The following is an 18,391-nucleotide window of genomic DNA, read 5'->3' as shown; positions in this document are numbered from 1 at the left end:
ACCAGTTTGACCTCCAGAGGGGCTGGAGGCTGAGGCCAGACACATGGGCAGTCAACTAGGTGTATATGATGAAGCCCCAATAAAAACTTCAGATGTAAAGACTCCAGTGAGTTTCCCCACTTGGCAATAATCTGTATACTGTCAGATATCAATGCCAGGAAGGGCACCGTGTCCACAACACCACAAGGAAAGGACAATTGGGAGACAGCAGAAGCAAGAAGAAGTACAATCCTGCAGCCTGCAGAACAAAATCCACAATCACAGAAAATTATATGAAATGAAATGGTAAAGGTATACATGTCCCGGGTAAAGGAAGAAGATAAAACCCCAGGAAAACAACTAAGTAAAGTGGAGATAGGCAACCTTCCGGAAAAATAATTCAGGATAATGATAGTGAAGATGATCCAGGATCTTGGAAAAAGAGTGGAGGCCAAGGATCGAGAAGATGCAAGAAATGTTTAATAAAGACCTAGAAGAACTAAAGAAAAAACAAACAGATGAACAATATAATAACTGAAATGAAAAAGACCCCAGAAGGAATTAATCGCAGAATAAGTGAGGCAGAAGAATGGATAAGTGACCTCGAAGACAGAATGGTGGAAATCACTGCTGCAGAACAAAATAAAGAAAAAAGAATGAAAAGAAATGAAGACAGTCTAAGAGACCTCTGGGATAACATTAAATGCACCAACATTCGCATTATAGGGGTCCCAGAGGAAGAAGAGAGAGAGAAAGGACCTGAGAAAATATTTGAAGAGATAAATCCTAAAAAATTCCCTAACATGGGAAAGGAAACAGTCACCCAAGTTCAGGAAGCACAGAGTCCCAGTCAGGATAAACCCAAGGAGGAACATGCTGAGACACACAGTAATCAAACTGACAAAATTAAAGACAAAGAAAAAATATTAAAAGCAACAAGGGAAAAATGACAAACAACATACAAGGGAATCCCCATGAAGTTATCAGTTGATTTTTTAGCAGAAACTCTGCAGGCCAGAAGGGAGTGGCACGATACATTTAAAGCAATGAAAGGGAAGAACCTACAACTAAGAATACCCTACCCAGCAAGGTTCTCACTCAGATTTGACAGAGAAATCAAAAGCTTCACAGACAAGCAAAAGCTAAGAGAGTTCAGCACCACCAGACCAGCTTTGCAACAAATGCTAAAGGAACTTCTCTAGGCAGGGAAGACACCAGCAGCTTAAAACAATCTTGTACATACATAGACTGCTATATCAAAACTGCATGGGAACAGCAAACCCAAAAACTACTACTACTACACACACACACACACACACACACACACACACACACACACACACACTCTCTCTCTCTCTCTCTCTCTCTCACACACACACACACACACACACACACACACAGAAAAAGCAACCTGAACACAACACTAAGGATGGTCATCAAACCATAGAAGAGAACCAGAGAGGAAGGGAAGAAAAAAGACCTACAAAAACAAACCCCAAACAATTAAGAAAACAGCAATAGGAACTTATACATTGATAATTACCTTAAATGTAAATGGATTAAATGCTCCAACCGAAAAACACAGACTGGCTGAATAAATACAAAAAGAAGACCCATATATATGCTGTCTATAACAGACCCACTTCAGACCTAGGGACACATACAGACTGAAAGTGAGGGGATGGAAAAAGGTATTCCACGCAAATAGAGATCAAAAGAATGCTGAAGTAGCAATACTCATATCAGACAAAATAGACTTCAAAATAAAGACTGTTATAAGAGACAAAGAAGGACACTACATAATGATCAAGGGATCAATCCAGTTATAAACATATATGCACTCAACATAGGAGCACATCAATATGTAAGGCAAATACTAACAGCCATAAAGGGAGAAATCAACAATAACACAATAAGAGTTGGGGACTTTTAACACTCCACTCTCAGCAATGCACAGATCACCCAGACAGAAAATTAATAAGGAAACACATGCCTTAAATGATACATTAGACCAGATGGACTTAATTGATATTTATAGAGCATTCCATCTAAAATCAGCAGAATTCACATTCTTCTCATGCACACATGGAACATTCTCCAGGATTGACCACATGCTGGGCCTTAAAGCGAACCTTGGTAAATTTAAGAAAACTGAAATCATATCAAGCATCTTTTCCAACCACAATGTTATGAGATTAGAAATAAACTAAAAGAAAAAAAAATTGTAAAAAAGCACAAACATATGGAGGCCACAAAACATGCTACTAAACAACCAATGGATCACTGAAGAAATCAAAGAGGAAATCAAAAAATATCTAGAGACAAATGAAAATGAAAGCAAAGATCCAAAACCTATGGGATGCAGCAAAGGTAGTTCTAAGAGGGAAGTTTATAGCAATACAGTATTACCTCAGGAAAAAAGAAAAATCTCAAATAAACAACCTAACCTTACATCTAAAGCAACTAGAGAAAGAAGAACAAGCAAAACCTAAAGTCAGTAGAAGGAAAGAAAATATAAAGACCAGAGCAGAAATAAATGAAATAGAGATGAAGAAAACAATAGCAAAGATCAATGAAACTGAAAGCCGGCTCTTTGAGAATATAAACAAAATTGATAAACCATTAGCCAGACTCATCAAGAAAAAGAGGAAGAGGACTCAAATCAATAAAATTAGAAATGAAAAAGAAGTTACAACAGACACTGCAGAAATACAAAGCATCCTAAGAGACTACTACAAGCAACTGTATGCCAATAAAATGGACAATCTGGAAGAAATGGACAAATTCCTAGAAAGGTACAATCTTCCAAGACTGACCAGGAAGAAATAGGAAACATGAACAGACTGACCACAAGTACTCAAATTGAAACTGTGATAAAAAAAAAACTCCCAACAAACAGAAGTCCAAGACCAGATAGCTTCACAGGTGAATTCTTTGAAACATTTAGAAAAGAGCTAACACCTATCTTTCTGAAATTGTTCCAAAAAATTGCAGATGGAGGAAATGCTCAAACTCATTGTATGAGGCCACCATCACCCTGATACCAAAACCAGACAAAGATATCACAAAAAAAGAAAATTACAGGCCAATATCACTGATGAACATAATAAATACTAGCAATCTGAATCTAACAGTACATTAAAAGGATCATACACCATGATCAAGTAGGATTCCTTCCAGGGATACAAGGAGTTTTTAATATCCGTAAATCAATCAATGTGATACAAGAACAAATTGAAGAGTAAAAACCATATGATCATCTTAATAGATGCAGAAAAAGCTTTTGACAAAATTCAGCACCCATTTATGATAAAAAAACTCTCCAGAAAGTGGGCACAGACGGAACATACTTCAACATAATAAAAGCCATATACATAAACCTAACATCATACTCAGCGGTAAAAAGTGGGATTGCAGGATCCCACTTTAGCTTTTAGCGGTAAAAAGCTAAAAGCATTTCCTCTAAGATCAGGAACAAGACAAGGATGTCCGTTTTCGCCACTTTTATTCAACATAGTTTCGGAAATCCTAGCTATGGCAATCAGAAAATAAATAAATAAATAAAAGGAACCCAAATTGGAAAAGAAGAAGTTAAACTGTCACTGTCTGCAGATGATATGATACTATATGTATAAAATCCTAAAGACGCTACCAGAAAACTACTAGAGCTCATCAATGAATTTGGTAAAGTTGCAGGCTACAAAATTAATACACAGAAATCTCTTGCATTTCTATACACTAACAACAAAAGGTCAGAAAGAGAAATTCAAGAAACAATCCCACTTAACATCACATCAAAAAGAATAATATATGTAGAAATAAACCTACTTAAGGAGACAAAAGACCTGTACTCCGAAAACTGTAAGATGCTGATGAAAGAAATCAAAGATGACACAAACAGACGGAAAGATATACCACATTCTTGGATCGGGAGGATCATTATTGTCAAAATGACTATACTACCCAAGGCAATCTACAGATTCAATGCAATCCCTATCAAATTACCAATAGCATTTTTCACAGAACTAAAACAAACAATCTTAAAATATGTATGGAGACACAAGAGACCCCGAACAGCCAAAGCAATCTTGAGAAAGAAAATCGGAACTGGAAGAATCAGGCACCCTGACTTCAGACTATACTACAAAGCTCTAGTCATCGGAACAGTATGGTACTGACACAAAAATAGAACTATAGATCAATGGAACAGGATAGAAAGCCCAGAGATAAACCCATGCACCTATGGTCAATTAATCTATAATAAAAGAGGTAAGACTATACAATGGAGGAAAGACAGTCTTTTCAATAAGTGGTGCTGGGAAAACTGGACAGCTACATGTAAAAAAAATGAAATTATAACAGTCTTTTAACACCATACACAAAAATAAACTCAGAATGGATTAAAGACCTAAATGTGAGACTGGACACTGCAAAACTCTTAGAGGAAAACACAGGCAGAACACTCTCTGACATAAATCACAGCAATATCTTTTTCAATCCATCTCCCAGAGTAATGGAAATAAAAACAAAAATAAATAAATGGGACCTAATTAAACTTAAGAGCTTTTGCACAGCAAAGGAAACCACAAACAAAATGAAAAGACAATCAGAGATTTCAAGAAAATATTTGCAAATGATGTGACTGACAAGGGATCTGCCTCCAAAATTTACAATCAGCTCATGCAGCTTAATATCATCAAAACAACCCAATCGACAAATGGGCAGAAGACCTAAATAGGTATTTCTCCAAAGAAGACATACAGATGGCCAAGAGGCACATGAAAAGATATTCAACAGCACTAATTATTAGAGAAATGCAAATCAAAACTACAATGAGATATTACCTCACATAACCAGGCCATCATCAAAAAATCCACAAACAATAAATGTTGAAGAGGGTGTGGAGAGAAGGAAACCCTCCCACACTGTTGGTGGGAATATAAACTGATGCAGCCACTCTGGAGAACAGTATGGAGTTCCCTAAGAAACTAAAAACAGAGCTAGCATATGATCCTGCAATCCCACTCCTGGGCATATACCTGTACAAAAACATGGTCTGGAAGGATACATGCACCCCCAACGTTCATTGCAGCGCTGTTTACAATAGCCGAGACATGGAAGCAAACTAAATGTCCATTAACAGAAGAATGGATAAAGAAGATGTGGTACATATATACAATGGATTATTACTCAGCCATTAAATAGAATGAAATAATGCCATTTGCAGCAACATGGATGGACCTAGAGATTGTCATACTGAGTGAAGTAAGTCAGACAGAGAAAGAGAAATGTAGTATGATATTGCTTATATGCAGAATCTAAAAAAAAAAAAAATGATACAAATGAACTTATTTACAAAACAGAAACAGACTTGCAGACTTAGAGAAGGAACTTATGCTTACCAAGGGGGGAAGAATGGGGGAGGAGGAATACTTAGGGAGTTTGGGATTTCCATGTACACACTGCTATATTTAAAATGGATAACCAACAAGGACCTACTGTATAGCACAGGGAACTCTGTTCAATATTCTGTAACAACCTAATTGGGAAAAGAATTCGAAACAGAATAGATACATGTATAACTGAACCACTTTGTTGTATACCTGAAACTAACACAGCATTGTTAATCAACTATACTCCAATATAAAATAAAATGTTAAGAAAATATATCCTGTGATAAACCATAATGGAAAGGAATATGAAAAAGAATGTATATGTATGTATAACTGAATCACTTTGCTGTGTAGTAGAAATTAACACAACATTGTAAATCAACTATAATTCAATAAAATAAAATAAAAAAAGAAAGGACAAGTGGAAGCTCTGTGTTTGAACTTTGTCAGACTCTATAGGCTATGTGCCTCTTCCCTTGGCTGATTTTAATGTGTCCCTTAGCTGTAATAAACCATAACTATGAGTTTAACAACTTTCAATGAGTTCTGTGAGTCCTTCTATTCAATTACCAAAACTAAAGGTGGTCTTGGGGACTCCGAATTTGCAATTGGTGTCAAACATGAGGGCAGTCTTGTGGACTGTGCCACTGACACATGGCAAATTCATACAAGATCTCATCTTTTATAATAATCCTAGGGAATGGAGTTAAGAGATAGAAAACCTAGGCTTGTTGAGGTTTAATAACTTACCAAGCTTGCTCAGACAGACAACCTCGGAGCTGGGACTCAGGAACAAATCTTCCACCTATAAAGTCCCGTGCTCTTGCCGCTGTACCACACTGCCTTTCATGATACAGCCATCTGAATATACAAATACTGCTCAATGCGAAGCTTCACAAAGGCATTATTAAGTAAAATGCTTTACCATCTGATGTAATCTCTCCTTCTTCCATGCTATCAGACATTACAACTTCCTCCTCAGTGTCTTCTTCAAAAGATGAAAGGTCACTGGTGTGGACAGAGCTAACTGTGATGTCTGTAAGTCCATCCACATCAGAATCTATCAAAGAGAAATCTTCAAGAAGGAAATATAACAGAAAATAAATCATCTTGTTATATAAGAATACACACAGCACCCAATTCCTAAATTACATTTAAATTTTTCTGGTTTAAATACTGTCAAAGAACTTCAACTTCAGAAATAATCCCTCACCATTAGTAACCAATATCAAATAAGGTACAGTTGTTTGCAGAAAATACAAAGGCAAATTATCCTGTAAAATTAATGAAACTCGTAATTCATGGTCTGAATGATATAAACAAAGGAAATTTTAAGTAAGGAACTGAAATATTTACTATGTAATATTTTAAAGACTATGAATTAAGTTGCTTGGAATAATGTATATGAATAAATTACGAGTTACATAATAAGGTTTAGAACTTCTCTGTTCATTTACTTTGTGAATTGGTAAATTAGTATAGGAAAGAAATATACAAATGTTTATTGCTCATCTTTTAGCAAAGAGGGTATGAGTTTTCAGGCTTTTAAAACACACGTATCAAATACATTTTATTAAAATTTGAAAGCAAATCTGATGTGCCCCCAATGGACACTCATTGTTCTCTAAACTGTTGTTGATTTTTCCAAATTTTTACCTTCTTTGGTCCCTTCGCTGGTTTTAGCTTTATTATTGTTTTTTTCTGAGGGAAGTTTTGAACACTCTACTTCTTTATCCTTTGCTTGTTTTTCATCTTTTACTTTTTGGACATCTTCACTCCTCTTTGAGTGATCAAATTTCTTTTCAGTCTTTTCCTTCTTTTCTTTCTTTCTTTCTCCCTTTTCATTGCTATCTGGCTTCTTTTCACCTTTGTCTGTTGATTTATTTTTTTGGTCACTGCTTTCTTGTTGAACATCCTTATTTAGCAGAACTGAACTATTACTTTCTTTTATGTGATTTTTAATTTCTTCAACTGGACAAGGGAGATCACTAAATTCTTCAGACTTAGGGACTGTTTCCTGTCCTTCCCCTGCAGAGTCAGGTGTAGATTTTTCTTTATCAGCCGTGTCCTCTGAAGTTCTCTCTTTCTCAACAGTAGTCTCATTGCTTGGCTGAGATGGGAGTTTTTTGGATATTCTCTCACTGATCTTTGCATTTGACATTTCTGTCGAAGCCCTGGCAGCACTAGCTTCTTGGTTAAGAGAAGTGATGGTTTCCAAGATTGACATGGCATCACTGGCCACATTCGCACTGGCCCCAGGGGCAGGGACACCTTCGAGGGAAAGACATGTTTTAGAATAAATTTATGCAGAAGGTAAACCCCTCTGCTGAATCAAGGCCACTTGCCACTGTCATCTTCACATGACACATCACCTTTAGACTTTCAGGTACTGGTGCTAGTACTTAACACATTCTAAATTCTCTACCTCTGTAATACAGTATATTAGGAAAGGCACCAGCAAATGTGATACTAGTCTAGTTCTCAGAAAAAGGATGTGTTTTCTAATTATTTTAATTATCCCCTCTATTGAAACACACACACACACACACACACACACACACACACACAGTACATTACTAAAATGCTCATCATTAAAAAAAAAATGTTATGCCAGTTGAAGAATCTGGGTAATAATTAAAATAAATATAATTTCACTAGAGTAGCCAAATAGATAAATGTTTTAAAGAACTATATACCCCTAACTTGATACTCAGTTCAAGAACGAAAGCAATGGAACTGACCAAGAGTAAAAGCAAAGCACCTTGTGTAATGATGGAAGAGTCTGGTTTCTCATCATCGGGGGCTGTGCTGCCACCTGTTTCCTCTTTGTGATTTAGCGTGGCCAAAAACTCATGCACAGCTTTCTCCACTTGAGGTCTGAATGTGTGGTTAATCTTTGGATCCACAACCTGAGAAATAATTCTGTCAATACCAGACTCCAACATTCCTGATCTGAAACACAGGGTAATTTACAGAAAGGTGAAAAAGATAATACTACATTATTTGCATTAATTACTTTTAAGTAAAGCCATATCTATTACATATATGTTCAACCTTCAATTGCCTCCAATCCATTCACTTGGAATATACAGAAAGAATACACAAAAGAAAATACGTTTCACAATACAGTGGCATTTAACACATCATACTGCAAAAAAATATGTAAACTCCCCACCACTGTGTCACCAGTGGCAATACTAAGGCAGACAGAACAAAAGCAAAACAAAATACCCTTAGAACTAGACACAGCACATTACCTAAAGACCAGGCTTGTAGGTGATGCTTATCTTACCTCAATCATGCCCATGGTTTATCTCACGAAATGACCTTAGTGATCATTTAGTGATAGGAATAAATGATCATTAAAGCTGAGCTCTGGGTATAAAATAAATCTATGGATTCTGCAACCTCTTTTTTTTTTTTTTACCAGAAAAATGTACGCCTCTTGTAAGTATTAGAGCCTCCAGTAAAACTGAAGAATATAAACAAAGTATAATTTTACCAAACTTACAAAAAAGGAAAATAAAAAGAAAAAAAACTTTAAAAGAACAAAAATAAAACTTAAGATTTCTGGCCTTCCTTTTATTATCTTCTTGCTATAAAAACTAAATGATGTATTCATTCAACAATTATGTTACGAGTGGCATCTACACAACAGGCACCATGCTAGCCACTGGGCCACTACAAATCAGATCTGGTCCCTGTTCTGGTGGTAGAGAGAGACACAAACAAAATACAACATGGTAGGCACTAGAACACACCATACACCGTAGGAAAAAAGTAGGATATTATTATTATTAGCTATGTCTGACATTATTTGCGAAAGCTTTCCTAAGGAAAGCTTGATTTCCAGAGAAGAGAAGGGGAAGAAAGTGCACAAAGAAATATCATACATAAGAGACAGAGGAGCAAAAGGGACAGTAAAGTCTGAAACGTGCAGAAAATCACAAAGGTGTCTGAGCAAAATAAGATGACATGAATTTATCTGAAGAAACACACTTCCACCTTATCCCTTTCTAACAAAGAACTTGAGGAGTCACAGTTCCCTGGATAGAGTTGGGAGAGTGGGGTGCTGGTCTTCTGCAGCTCCGAGGCCTCAGGCTCTCCCTGCATAGTGGGTGAGGTGTCTCTCCTTATACTTTGCAATGCTATTTCTGAGTGCAGCGCTGTCTGGAGTGCAGGATGGCTGTGATTTTCATTTCCTGAGGCACCTCGCAGGCCTGGGATACTATAATTCCACTTATGTGGGCCATAGAGAAAAATGAGTCAACACTGCCCAAAGTAGGTAACCTGCTTTCTAAAGTTCTAAGATATAATACAAAAAACAAAAAAAAAGCAAATCCTGAAAACATTGTTGTTACATCTTAGAGGTGTCTTTAAAATGTAGCAGGTGGAAAAGAAGCAATGACAAGCAATCTGAAAAATGTTTTGATTTAAGGCACAAGCACAAAGGCACAAAATAAAAAATAAAACCCACCCACCTCCAAATTACTGCTTCAGTCTCTTTCCCTGATGCCTATGTTCTGGTCCCTGGTGTACTTTAGTCTACTCTCACTCAGAGGTCAGCTCTGATCTTAAAAATGTATATGTATAGCTGACTCACTTTGTTATACAGCAGAAACTAACACAGCATTGTAAAGCAATTATACTCCAATGAAGATGTTAAAGGAAAAACAAAAACGGAAGCCAGTGCTAGCGACCACATTGCTCTTCGTGGGCTCACTTCATTGAGGTGTGGCCAGAGCTGCCTCACCAGAGGAAGAAGAAGCCACACTTCTAGGTTCAAGGGCAAAGCCAAAATGCCAGCAGCTGGCACTGTCTTGGTTAAAGCTACTTCCTTGTCTTCCTTTTAAACACTGTACAGTTAAGGTCATTATTTCTGAGCTCCCTAGTATTTTTAGGTTTTGTTGTATAAACGAATGCATAAATAGAATAAAATAAAACTTTTTTCCGCCTATTGAGTTGGCAGACTGGCTATTAAACTGAACCATCCAAAACTGCTGATATTAGACTATTTTGTCCTACAAAAATGGCAATTGTAGACAGTTCAATCTAAGAGTCAACTGAGTATTTCTCAAAGTATATGTAAGAAAAACTGTCTGACATTGTATTTATAGGTGATAGTCCATCCCTTATACCATTAGTTAGATACAACTAGTCTTTTAAGAAACTTTAACATGTTATTTAAGAGACATAAATTTACTAATGGAATTTAAATAAGAGAACAGTTCTATTAAAAATAAATAACAGAGCTAGAAGAAAATATACAGATATCCCAGTAAGAGCAATGCCTATATTACCCAAGAGACAGCTATTTCCCGTTCTAAAACGTCTCTAGAGGAGAGTCCTCATCACCCATAGGTGGACTGCTCTAGTGTTAATTGCTGACAGTCACAAGAACCCTCTACTGACGTGTCCAGCAATCCCTCACCAAACAAGATTCTGTGAAAACAATGCCTTATATTGGTACAACAACAATTTTAAGTGCTTGATTTTACATGGGCACGATTGAGTTTAGTTCCCTTTGAAGAACAAAATAAATGACTGCTTCTCTACTTTATAGGTTCTGTATGCTAAGGAGTAAATTCCAGGAAATTTGCCTTCCATTTAGTCTCTCAATATATGGAAAAAAAAAAAAAAAAAGAATCCAAGACTCTACCCTTGCGCTTTTAAAGCAATGTTTTCCTTTGAGAGAGGGAAGCAGATATGCAAATTGTTGCCTGACAGTGCTGGGCAAGTGTGGACAGTGTCAGTAAGCTTCCCTCCCCCATCCCACCCTTAGCCTCCCATCCCCCTACTATTTTGGTTATTGTTCTCCTGAAGGTCTGGAAGTGAGTAGCCACCCCCACCCCAGGCCTGCCACCCAACAGGAAAGGCTTTGACTTTTTCCCTAAAGGTATTATTATGTAGCCCTCTAATGGCATCTTTCATCTTACCTGGATTCTTTTATAGGTTCCTGAACATCCTTTAAAATGCAGACAACAAAGCTATTGTCAAATTTCCCTCTTCTCTTATTTACTAGGACACAGAGTCTGAGCCCCCAGGCTCCTAGTATCTAGTATTACCTGTGGCTAAATGGGTCTTTGAGTCAGAGTGTAAAGTTTTATTTGTGGGGCTTCCTGTTGGGTGGAACTATCAATGGAGTAGCACACTAGGTAGGTGTGCAAGGTTCCTGAGGGACAAGAGGGAATTAAGAGGTAACAGCTATAGGGACTTCCCTGGTGGAGCAGTGGTTAAGAGTCCACCTGCCAATGCAGGGGACATGGATTTGATCCCTGGTCTGGGAGGATCTCACAAGCTGTGGAGCAGCTGAGCACGTGTGCCACAACTACTGAAGTCCGTGCACCTAAAGCCCGTGCTCTGCAACAAGAGAAGCCATCGCAATGAGAAGCCCGCATGTCGCAAGGAAGAGTAACCCCCGCTCGCCGCAACTAGATAAAGTCCATGCACAGCAACGAAGACCCAACACAGCCAAAAATAAATTAAATAAATAAAAGATGTAACAGCTGTAAAAACATTTGTCTAACTGTTTAAAAGCCACATTTCGTAAATATTTGTCAAGGCAGGGAGACTAAGGCAGTTTTTAAACAATGTAGTCACGTTTTTGGGGTGTGAAGCAGGGAGAGAGGGTCCAAGTCTTCTTGTCTTGGCAAATACTTATATTCAAGAACAAGATAATATTGTTAATCAAGAACAAGATAATATTGTTAATCTGCTTTTGGGGGAATAAATATGATTTTTTTAGGTCCCTCTAACCATTCCACCTTTTCACTCTCTTTATGTTTACCAAAAAATGACTCCGACATGTCTAAATGCACTTCTCCCACCTTTTTTGGATATGTCATCATTAAAAAGCACAGGTAAAATCACAGTAAAATGCAAGTAAAAAGACAAAAGAAAAGGAGAGGGGCAATATTAGAACACAGAAGACACAGCCTCAAATCAGGGGAAAATGTTTTAATCTCAGTGACCTTTAATGTCTTTATTTGTAAATCAGGCATAATAAACCCTGCTCTTTTAGGGCCAAGAGAATAACTGTGAATGTAACTGTATAGGATATATTTACCTATCTGGCATTAACCATCTATTCATATCATATCTAGAGGGTTTTTTTTTTTTGAAGTCACGCTGTCATTCCCTTCCCTCAATATTTCCAAAGGTCTACAGGAGAAATCAGACTGTTAAATTTATGGGGGAAATGTGAAGTGATTAGCACCTACTCTAAAATCACACTGTATCATAATATAAAGTAGCCACACCAAACTTGACAAAATTATCACCAGGTGAACAAACTTCTGCACAATGTCTCTGCTTTCAGGCAAAGTATATGGTGACATTCTCAAGCCCTTGTAGAAACTCTGCAATTCTGAGGCTTACTTGAGCACTTGCTGTCGAATATTGTTTCTTAGCTGGTTCTTATTGAGGTGCGGACTCCACGTATGAGTTGCTAAGTGGTTTGCAACAAAGTTGTCAACACGTTGTCTCAGATTCTGATAGGCAGGCTAGAAAGAAAAAAGACATAAATGTTAAAAAAATCTCCATTGTTATACAATATCGATAGTCTCAGGAATCTGAGTATCTTTAACAGTGTTAAACATTTCTTAGATTACAGTGTCAATGTGGCAACAAAGTTTCACAGCTTATGACAATCCTGCTTTAGGATAATTTCAGAGTCATTCAAATACCATTTATTTTGTCTAAGACAATATGTTTGGAGATGAGGAATACAAAGAAGACAGACATACCTTCTATTTACAGACAAGGGACTAGAAAATAAGATACCAGTAAGTGTTACTGTTAGATGATTTGGAGCAAAGAAAGGGAGAAGAGCAGAGAAAGTAAGCCTTCATTGAGAATGTGGCACCTGAGTTTCACAACGCAGCTGGGACCAGGAAAGGCAGGCCTTGCAGGTACACCCAACAATATAAGAGCAAGTAGGTGAGAAAATGTGGGGTCAGGAGCATTAGGGAGCCCCCCACATTGTTAAATCCAATTTGGATGGAGAAGAGACTATAAAAAAGCAGAGAAATGTAGTTGGAGACAGAGCTTGGGGCCAGGGCCTAGAAGGATCTGGGGACCTGTATACGAAGTCTGGAATTATGGGATAGAGAACGGGAACCCACAACACATATAAGCAGAGTGATATGTGATAGCTGAGCTTTCTGATGAAAACTTTCTGATAAATTAAAAGCTTTCTGATAAAGCTTTTAATCTTCCTACAGTGAAAGAGTAAACAGACACAAAATATACTCAGGAAAGGATGCAATGACTACAATAATAAAGGTCTGTACTGGGGTGGCAAAAACAGGCTGAAAGACATGGATTCAAGAGAAATTATGAAGTGGCAACCACTGGAGCTAAGCATTAAGTTTGATGTAGGTCACCAGTTCGTAACTGGAAGCAATTGTTGCCCCCCTCCCCCCCGGGGTGGGGGGGGACATCAGGCAACGTCTGGAGACATTTTTGATTCTCACAGCTAAGGGGAGTTGCTTCTGGCATCCAGTGTGTCGAGGGCAGGGATGCTGCTGAATATCCTACAGTGCACAGGACAGACCTCCACACAAAGAACTATCCAGCCCAAAATGTCAGCTGTGCTACAGCTGAGCACTCCTGACATAAGGGAAGCAGGAGAGAGGACACATACTATGTCATCTCATCCTAAAAGGATGCTGCCTAGAAGGAATGTTTGACCACTCAGTCAGGACTGCATGCTTCGTTCCTCCAAGCTGTCCCCCACATGTCATGCTGTTTATATCTTTCTTTTATGTGGCTCTTAACGTAGATGAGTTTGAGTGTTCCGAATGATTTTAAGCAAAACTGTACAGCCTCGTCTTCTGCTATTTGCTCCCTTACCCTTCAAAGCTAATTCTCTAGTGATAAGTTCTCATGCCTTCAATCTTGTACACCTACCATTCTTTCTCCTGTCCATTTGGCAAATTTCTCACTTTTGGAGTTCACCCAAGTCTGTGAAGTCATCCTGACACCCAAGGTAGGCTTCCGTGGCCCTTCTCCCACGTACCAACTATCTCCTATACATACTGTCATTCAAGTAATTCTTGTGTTGTACTATATTTTGGGGAGAGGGGGAATATTTATCTCCCTACTGAAATGTAAGCCTGTTCCTTCCACTCTTTCAATCTTTGTTTCCACACACCTTTCCAACTTCTAGGCAGATAAGCAACTGAAAAGTCATTGTCAGGTGAGATGACTGGGTAACTATCTAGGTAACACAGATGATAAAGATTTTATCCCTCTGTGACACCCCTTCATCTCTTCCAATTTCCAGACTTTTGCTAATACCTATGTTCAATCCTACCAAAAATGGTCTCACGATCATTTTTCATGTTCTTCTCCATTTATCCAAAACCAATGTGAATGAAATTAATTTTCTCCCCAAATGATTCTAAAACATAATTCTTCTTTGCAGTATTCCCAAATCTCAGAAACAGTTAGGATCAAATATCACAACAAATTTAGCACTCTAGTTGCCCCATAAAACAAGCTTCAATCTGAACTACAACAGGTAATTCTCCTGGTTGCTAAGTTCTACTTTAGGTCAAAAGCCTAGTGACTAGAGAAATATTTTAGATTCCATTACCCTTCTGGGAATAGTTATCTATCTCTTCTTCCTTCTCCAGTACTCCGGGTCAAAAGCCTTGATGTCCTCCTTGCTTCCTTCCTCCCTTTCTCTTCCACCCCTCTTCCAAAACCATCACCAAATCCTGTCAGCATTAGTATCAAAAAACAGCCAGAACCTGACCACTTCCCTCCTGCTTCACTGCTACCACTCTGGTCCAGAGCATTCTCATCTCCTTTCTAGATTATTGTTGCTGATCTCCCTGAGCTACCTTGTTTATCGGAAGTCTGTTTTCCACAGTGCAGCTAGTGCCAATCTTCTAAAATTAGGGTAACCATATCAATTTATTGTCCAAACCAGATCATGACTGGGTGCAAAGGGGACACTGTTAATAATTATACGAGGTCAAGCTATCTAAAATGAAAGTCAGATCATGTCCTTCTTCTGCTCAACTCCTGCCAGTGGCTTCTCAGCTCCAGTAAGCGCCAAACTCTTATACAAAGGCTTCCAAGGCCAGACAGATCTGTGAAGGGAGGGAGGGAGGGAGCGGCAATTCTACCTCACCTCCTGTCACTTTCTCCCTCAGTAGGTTCTGCTTTAGGCCTTCCACACTTGCTGTGGTCTCCACCTGGAATCCTCAGCCCTGATAGCTGGACAGCTCCTTCAGTTATGGCTCAAATGTCATCTCATTGAAATCTTCCCTGAACAACTTACTCAAAACACATCAGCAATCCTTTCCACCCCCATCCTGCTTTCTTTCTTCCATAGAACCTCTCACATATTATTTATTGTCTGTTTCTCTCTGCCGGGATTCAACCTCCATATAAGCAGGGACTTTGTGTTCACTGCTATATCCCTGGCACCTAAAACAATGCCTGGTACATAATAAGTATTTGTTGGGTGAATAAACTTATATACTTCTGTCTTCTATTTTCCTTTTGAATCTAAAAAGAAATAGACAATAATCATAGTGACCAGGAGTCATTTATAACTGAGAATGTATCCAAAAATTGGCCTTTACCACCTGGGGTGAAAGGTGCCATATTTACTTGGTCAGTGAGCTCCCTGCCTGGGACAGACAGATGGGCCTCTCTTGATTTTCCCTCCTCATACTCTACTCAGTGCAAAGGGGTCAGAACGGCTTTGTAATCTCTCAGCTTGCTCCAGGAGTCTGGGAACTGGTGGTCTACAGCAGAGGAGCCTCGCCATTAGCTGGATCTTATGGCTGCATGTTAATGTGAACATATGCATTTTCCCTAGTTTTCATTAGACTGTCAAAGCCCTGAGCTTCCTTCCTTCCCGCCCAAGAAATGTTTTAAGACTCCACTTTGAGAGGATCTGGCAGGGATATTACAGATACAGCAATAACACTCAGTGGGGATGGGGATGAAGAAAAAGTTGAGCCTTAGACATTGCAGCCCCCTCGCCCCCACCACCAGCATATTAAATTTTCAATCTGCATACACAATAACACACAGATTTGTAGGTTTCTGAGAACAGCAAAGTGAAATTTCTACTTGCTGGATACAAGTAACCAGCTTTATTTAGTTGGGTAACATTTACTTGGCCATGTCCTTTGAAAGGAAGGAAGGGAAGAAGGGAGGGAGGGAGGAAGGAAGGAAGGGGCAATAGGCATTATTTTCAAAAAGGTGGTTGTGCATATTCTCTAAAAGTGAGAAAACTACATATCAATACTTCCTACATAGATAAATATCCCCAAGTAAACTGAATTTTCTGTGGTGCTGAAACTCTGACAACTCAAAAAAGGCACATTCCATTTCTGGTCTACAAGGTGGGCCAGAGTTTTTAAAAGGGAAGATGTTCCCACATGTCAGGAAGGTTTTCCCAGAGAAGATAAAGGAATTGTGCGCAGTTCACCACAAAGCACTTTTCTCAAAGAAACGAGGTTCTTTAGAACAGCTGAACACACTATGAGAAAACCCTCACCCCATCAAAACTCTAAAAGCAGTGAACCAAACCAAACCTAAGGAAAAAAAAAAAAGAAAACAATTGTTTCCAACAGAAGCTTCCTGCTTCACTTGCTTCCAGACCCTACTGGGTTTCCATTCACCTCACTGAGTGCTCCTTCCTGGTGTCCTCTGCTCATCCCTTGCAGAACCAGCTAAGTTTACCTGTTCCTGCCAATGCTCCTTTCACTTTGACATTTGGTATAAAATCCCTTCCCCTTCCTAGCCCCTAACTCTTTTTGTACAAGAAACCACCGTGCTGACCTTTCCCTTCTACCACTTACTCTTCAGAACTCACTCTTTTGTCCAGTCCTTCTTCCACTTCACTATCTGCTGCCCCCTCTCCTCCATCCTTTCCTCAGTTTTCTCTGCTCCTCACCCCTCACCCCACCTCCCTTCTCACTTTAGAGAAGTGATTTGGCCTAAGCTACCTAAATCAGTCATCGGTAGAAACAAAAGTCCTGATCTGCCCAGCTCTGCCTCTTCACTCCTGCACCCCTCACAAAGTCCAGCAATGCACACTGCAAATAACTTGATTCATTACCACTTAGTAATTTCTGCAAAGGACAAAGATATGATCCTTGCCAGAAATCTTCGAGAGAAGGCAAAAATAACTTGGATACAAAGTAAACATGGCGGGTGGGGGGGAAATCAGAGATGAAAGCACAGTTAACGGTAATGTTTCCAAAAGAGTCTCCAAAAGAACAGTGACTCCGTCTTGCTCACCTCTACATTCCCAGCACCTAAGCAGTGCCTGGCACGTTGGAGGTGCTTAACGCTAGTCTGTTAAACGAATGAAAGGCTAAGCGAATGAATGAACACAGCGTGCCTTGCACAGTGCCGTGCACAAAGCAGTAGCTCAGAGAGGAAGCGGCTGCACAGGGAGCTCGGCGGGAGATGCGCCTCAGAGGGGCCTCGGCAGGGGAAGCCAAGGCGCCGCCGGCCCATCGACGGATGTGGAAGACTGCCCATCAAGGCGGCCCGCGGTTCCTCCCCTGTCCCCGCACGCCCGCAGCATCTCGCGCCCCGAACCTTGGTGTCCACGTCGGCCAGGCAGTCCCTGCGGAACTGGTCGAAGAGCCCTTGACTTTTGAGGTGGTTCACGATCATGGCCACGAGCTGCGGGTCCCCGACGCCGGCCCCCGCGCCGCCCGCCCCGCCCGTGCCCGGGCCAGCACCGGGGCCGGGCGGCGGCGGCGGCGGCTGCGGCTGCGGCGGGGGAGGCGGCGGCGCGGGAGGAGGCGGCTGAGGCTGCGGGTTGGTGGCCATGGCGGTCTGGGCCGGGGAGGGCGCGGGCCCGGGCGGCCGGCGCTCCTGGCAGGCGGCGGCTGCACAGGTCCCGCCGCCTGAGGTAAGCCAACGGAATGTTGTTACGGAACCAGCGGATCCAGGGCAACCCCGGAAGTGAAAGGGAACCGGGGGAAGGGAGGAAAAGGCGGTGACAATAGCAACGAAGGTCCGGCTACGGGGGCCGC

The 18,391-nt window shown here is 40.0% G+C and overlaps 1 protein-coding gene and 1 long non-coding RNA gene across 11 annotated transcripts in view; one reads left to right on the top strand and one right to left on the bottom strand.

The window, feature by feature from the left end:
• The window catches only part of BOD1L1 (biorientation of chromosomes in cell division 1 like 1), a 55,741-nt gene extending 37,430 nt beyond the window's left edge, over positions 1–18,311 (bottom strand). For all 9 annotated transcript variants that reach the window (XR_003432208.1, XR_003432207.1, XR_003432209.1 and 6 more), the window contains exons 1-5: positions 17,949–18,311; positions 12,750–12,874; positions 8,134–8,324; positions 7,029–7,643; positions 6,298–6,447 (exon numbers count right to left, since the gene is read on the bottom strand). Coding sequence is in view for 5 of the 9 variants with exons in the window: in XM_027103342.1 (XP_026959143.1) it covers positions 6,298–6,447; positions 7,029–7,643; positions 8,134–8,324; positions 12,750–12,874; positions 17,949–18,185 (1,318 nt within the window). In the remaining 4 variants the exon portion in view is untranslated. The remainder of the gene's footprint in view (positions 1–6,297; positions 6,448–7,028; positions 7,644–8,133; positions 8,325–12,749; positions 12,875–17,948) is intronic.
• LOC113618940 (uncharacterized) overlaps positions 18,175–18,391 on the top strand; it is an 83,197-nt gene continuing 82,980 nt past the window's right edge. For both annotated transcript variants that reach the window (XR_003432211.1, XR_003432212.1), the window contains exon 1: positions 18,175–18,267. This is a non-coding gene — a long non-coding RNA (uncharacterized LOC113618940). The remainder of the gene's footprint in view (positions 18,268–18,391) is intronic.

Source organism: Aethalodelphis obliquidens, unplaced genomic scaffold (assembly GCF_003676395.1).
Source record: "Aethalodelphis obliquidens isolate GAN/ISIS:26980383/991018 unplaced genomic scaffold, ASM367639v1 scaffold6, whole genome shotgun sequence".
Lineage (NCBI taxonomy): Eukaryota > Metazoa > Chordata > Mammalia > Artiodactyla > Delphinidae > Aethalodelphis > Aethalodelphis obliquidens.
The sequence above is the reverse complement of the archived record's forward strand: the minus strand, read 5'-3'. Positions and strand labels throughout refer to the sequence as shown.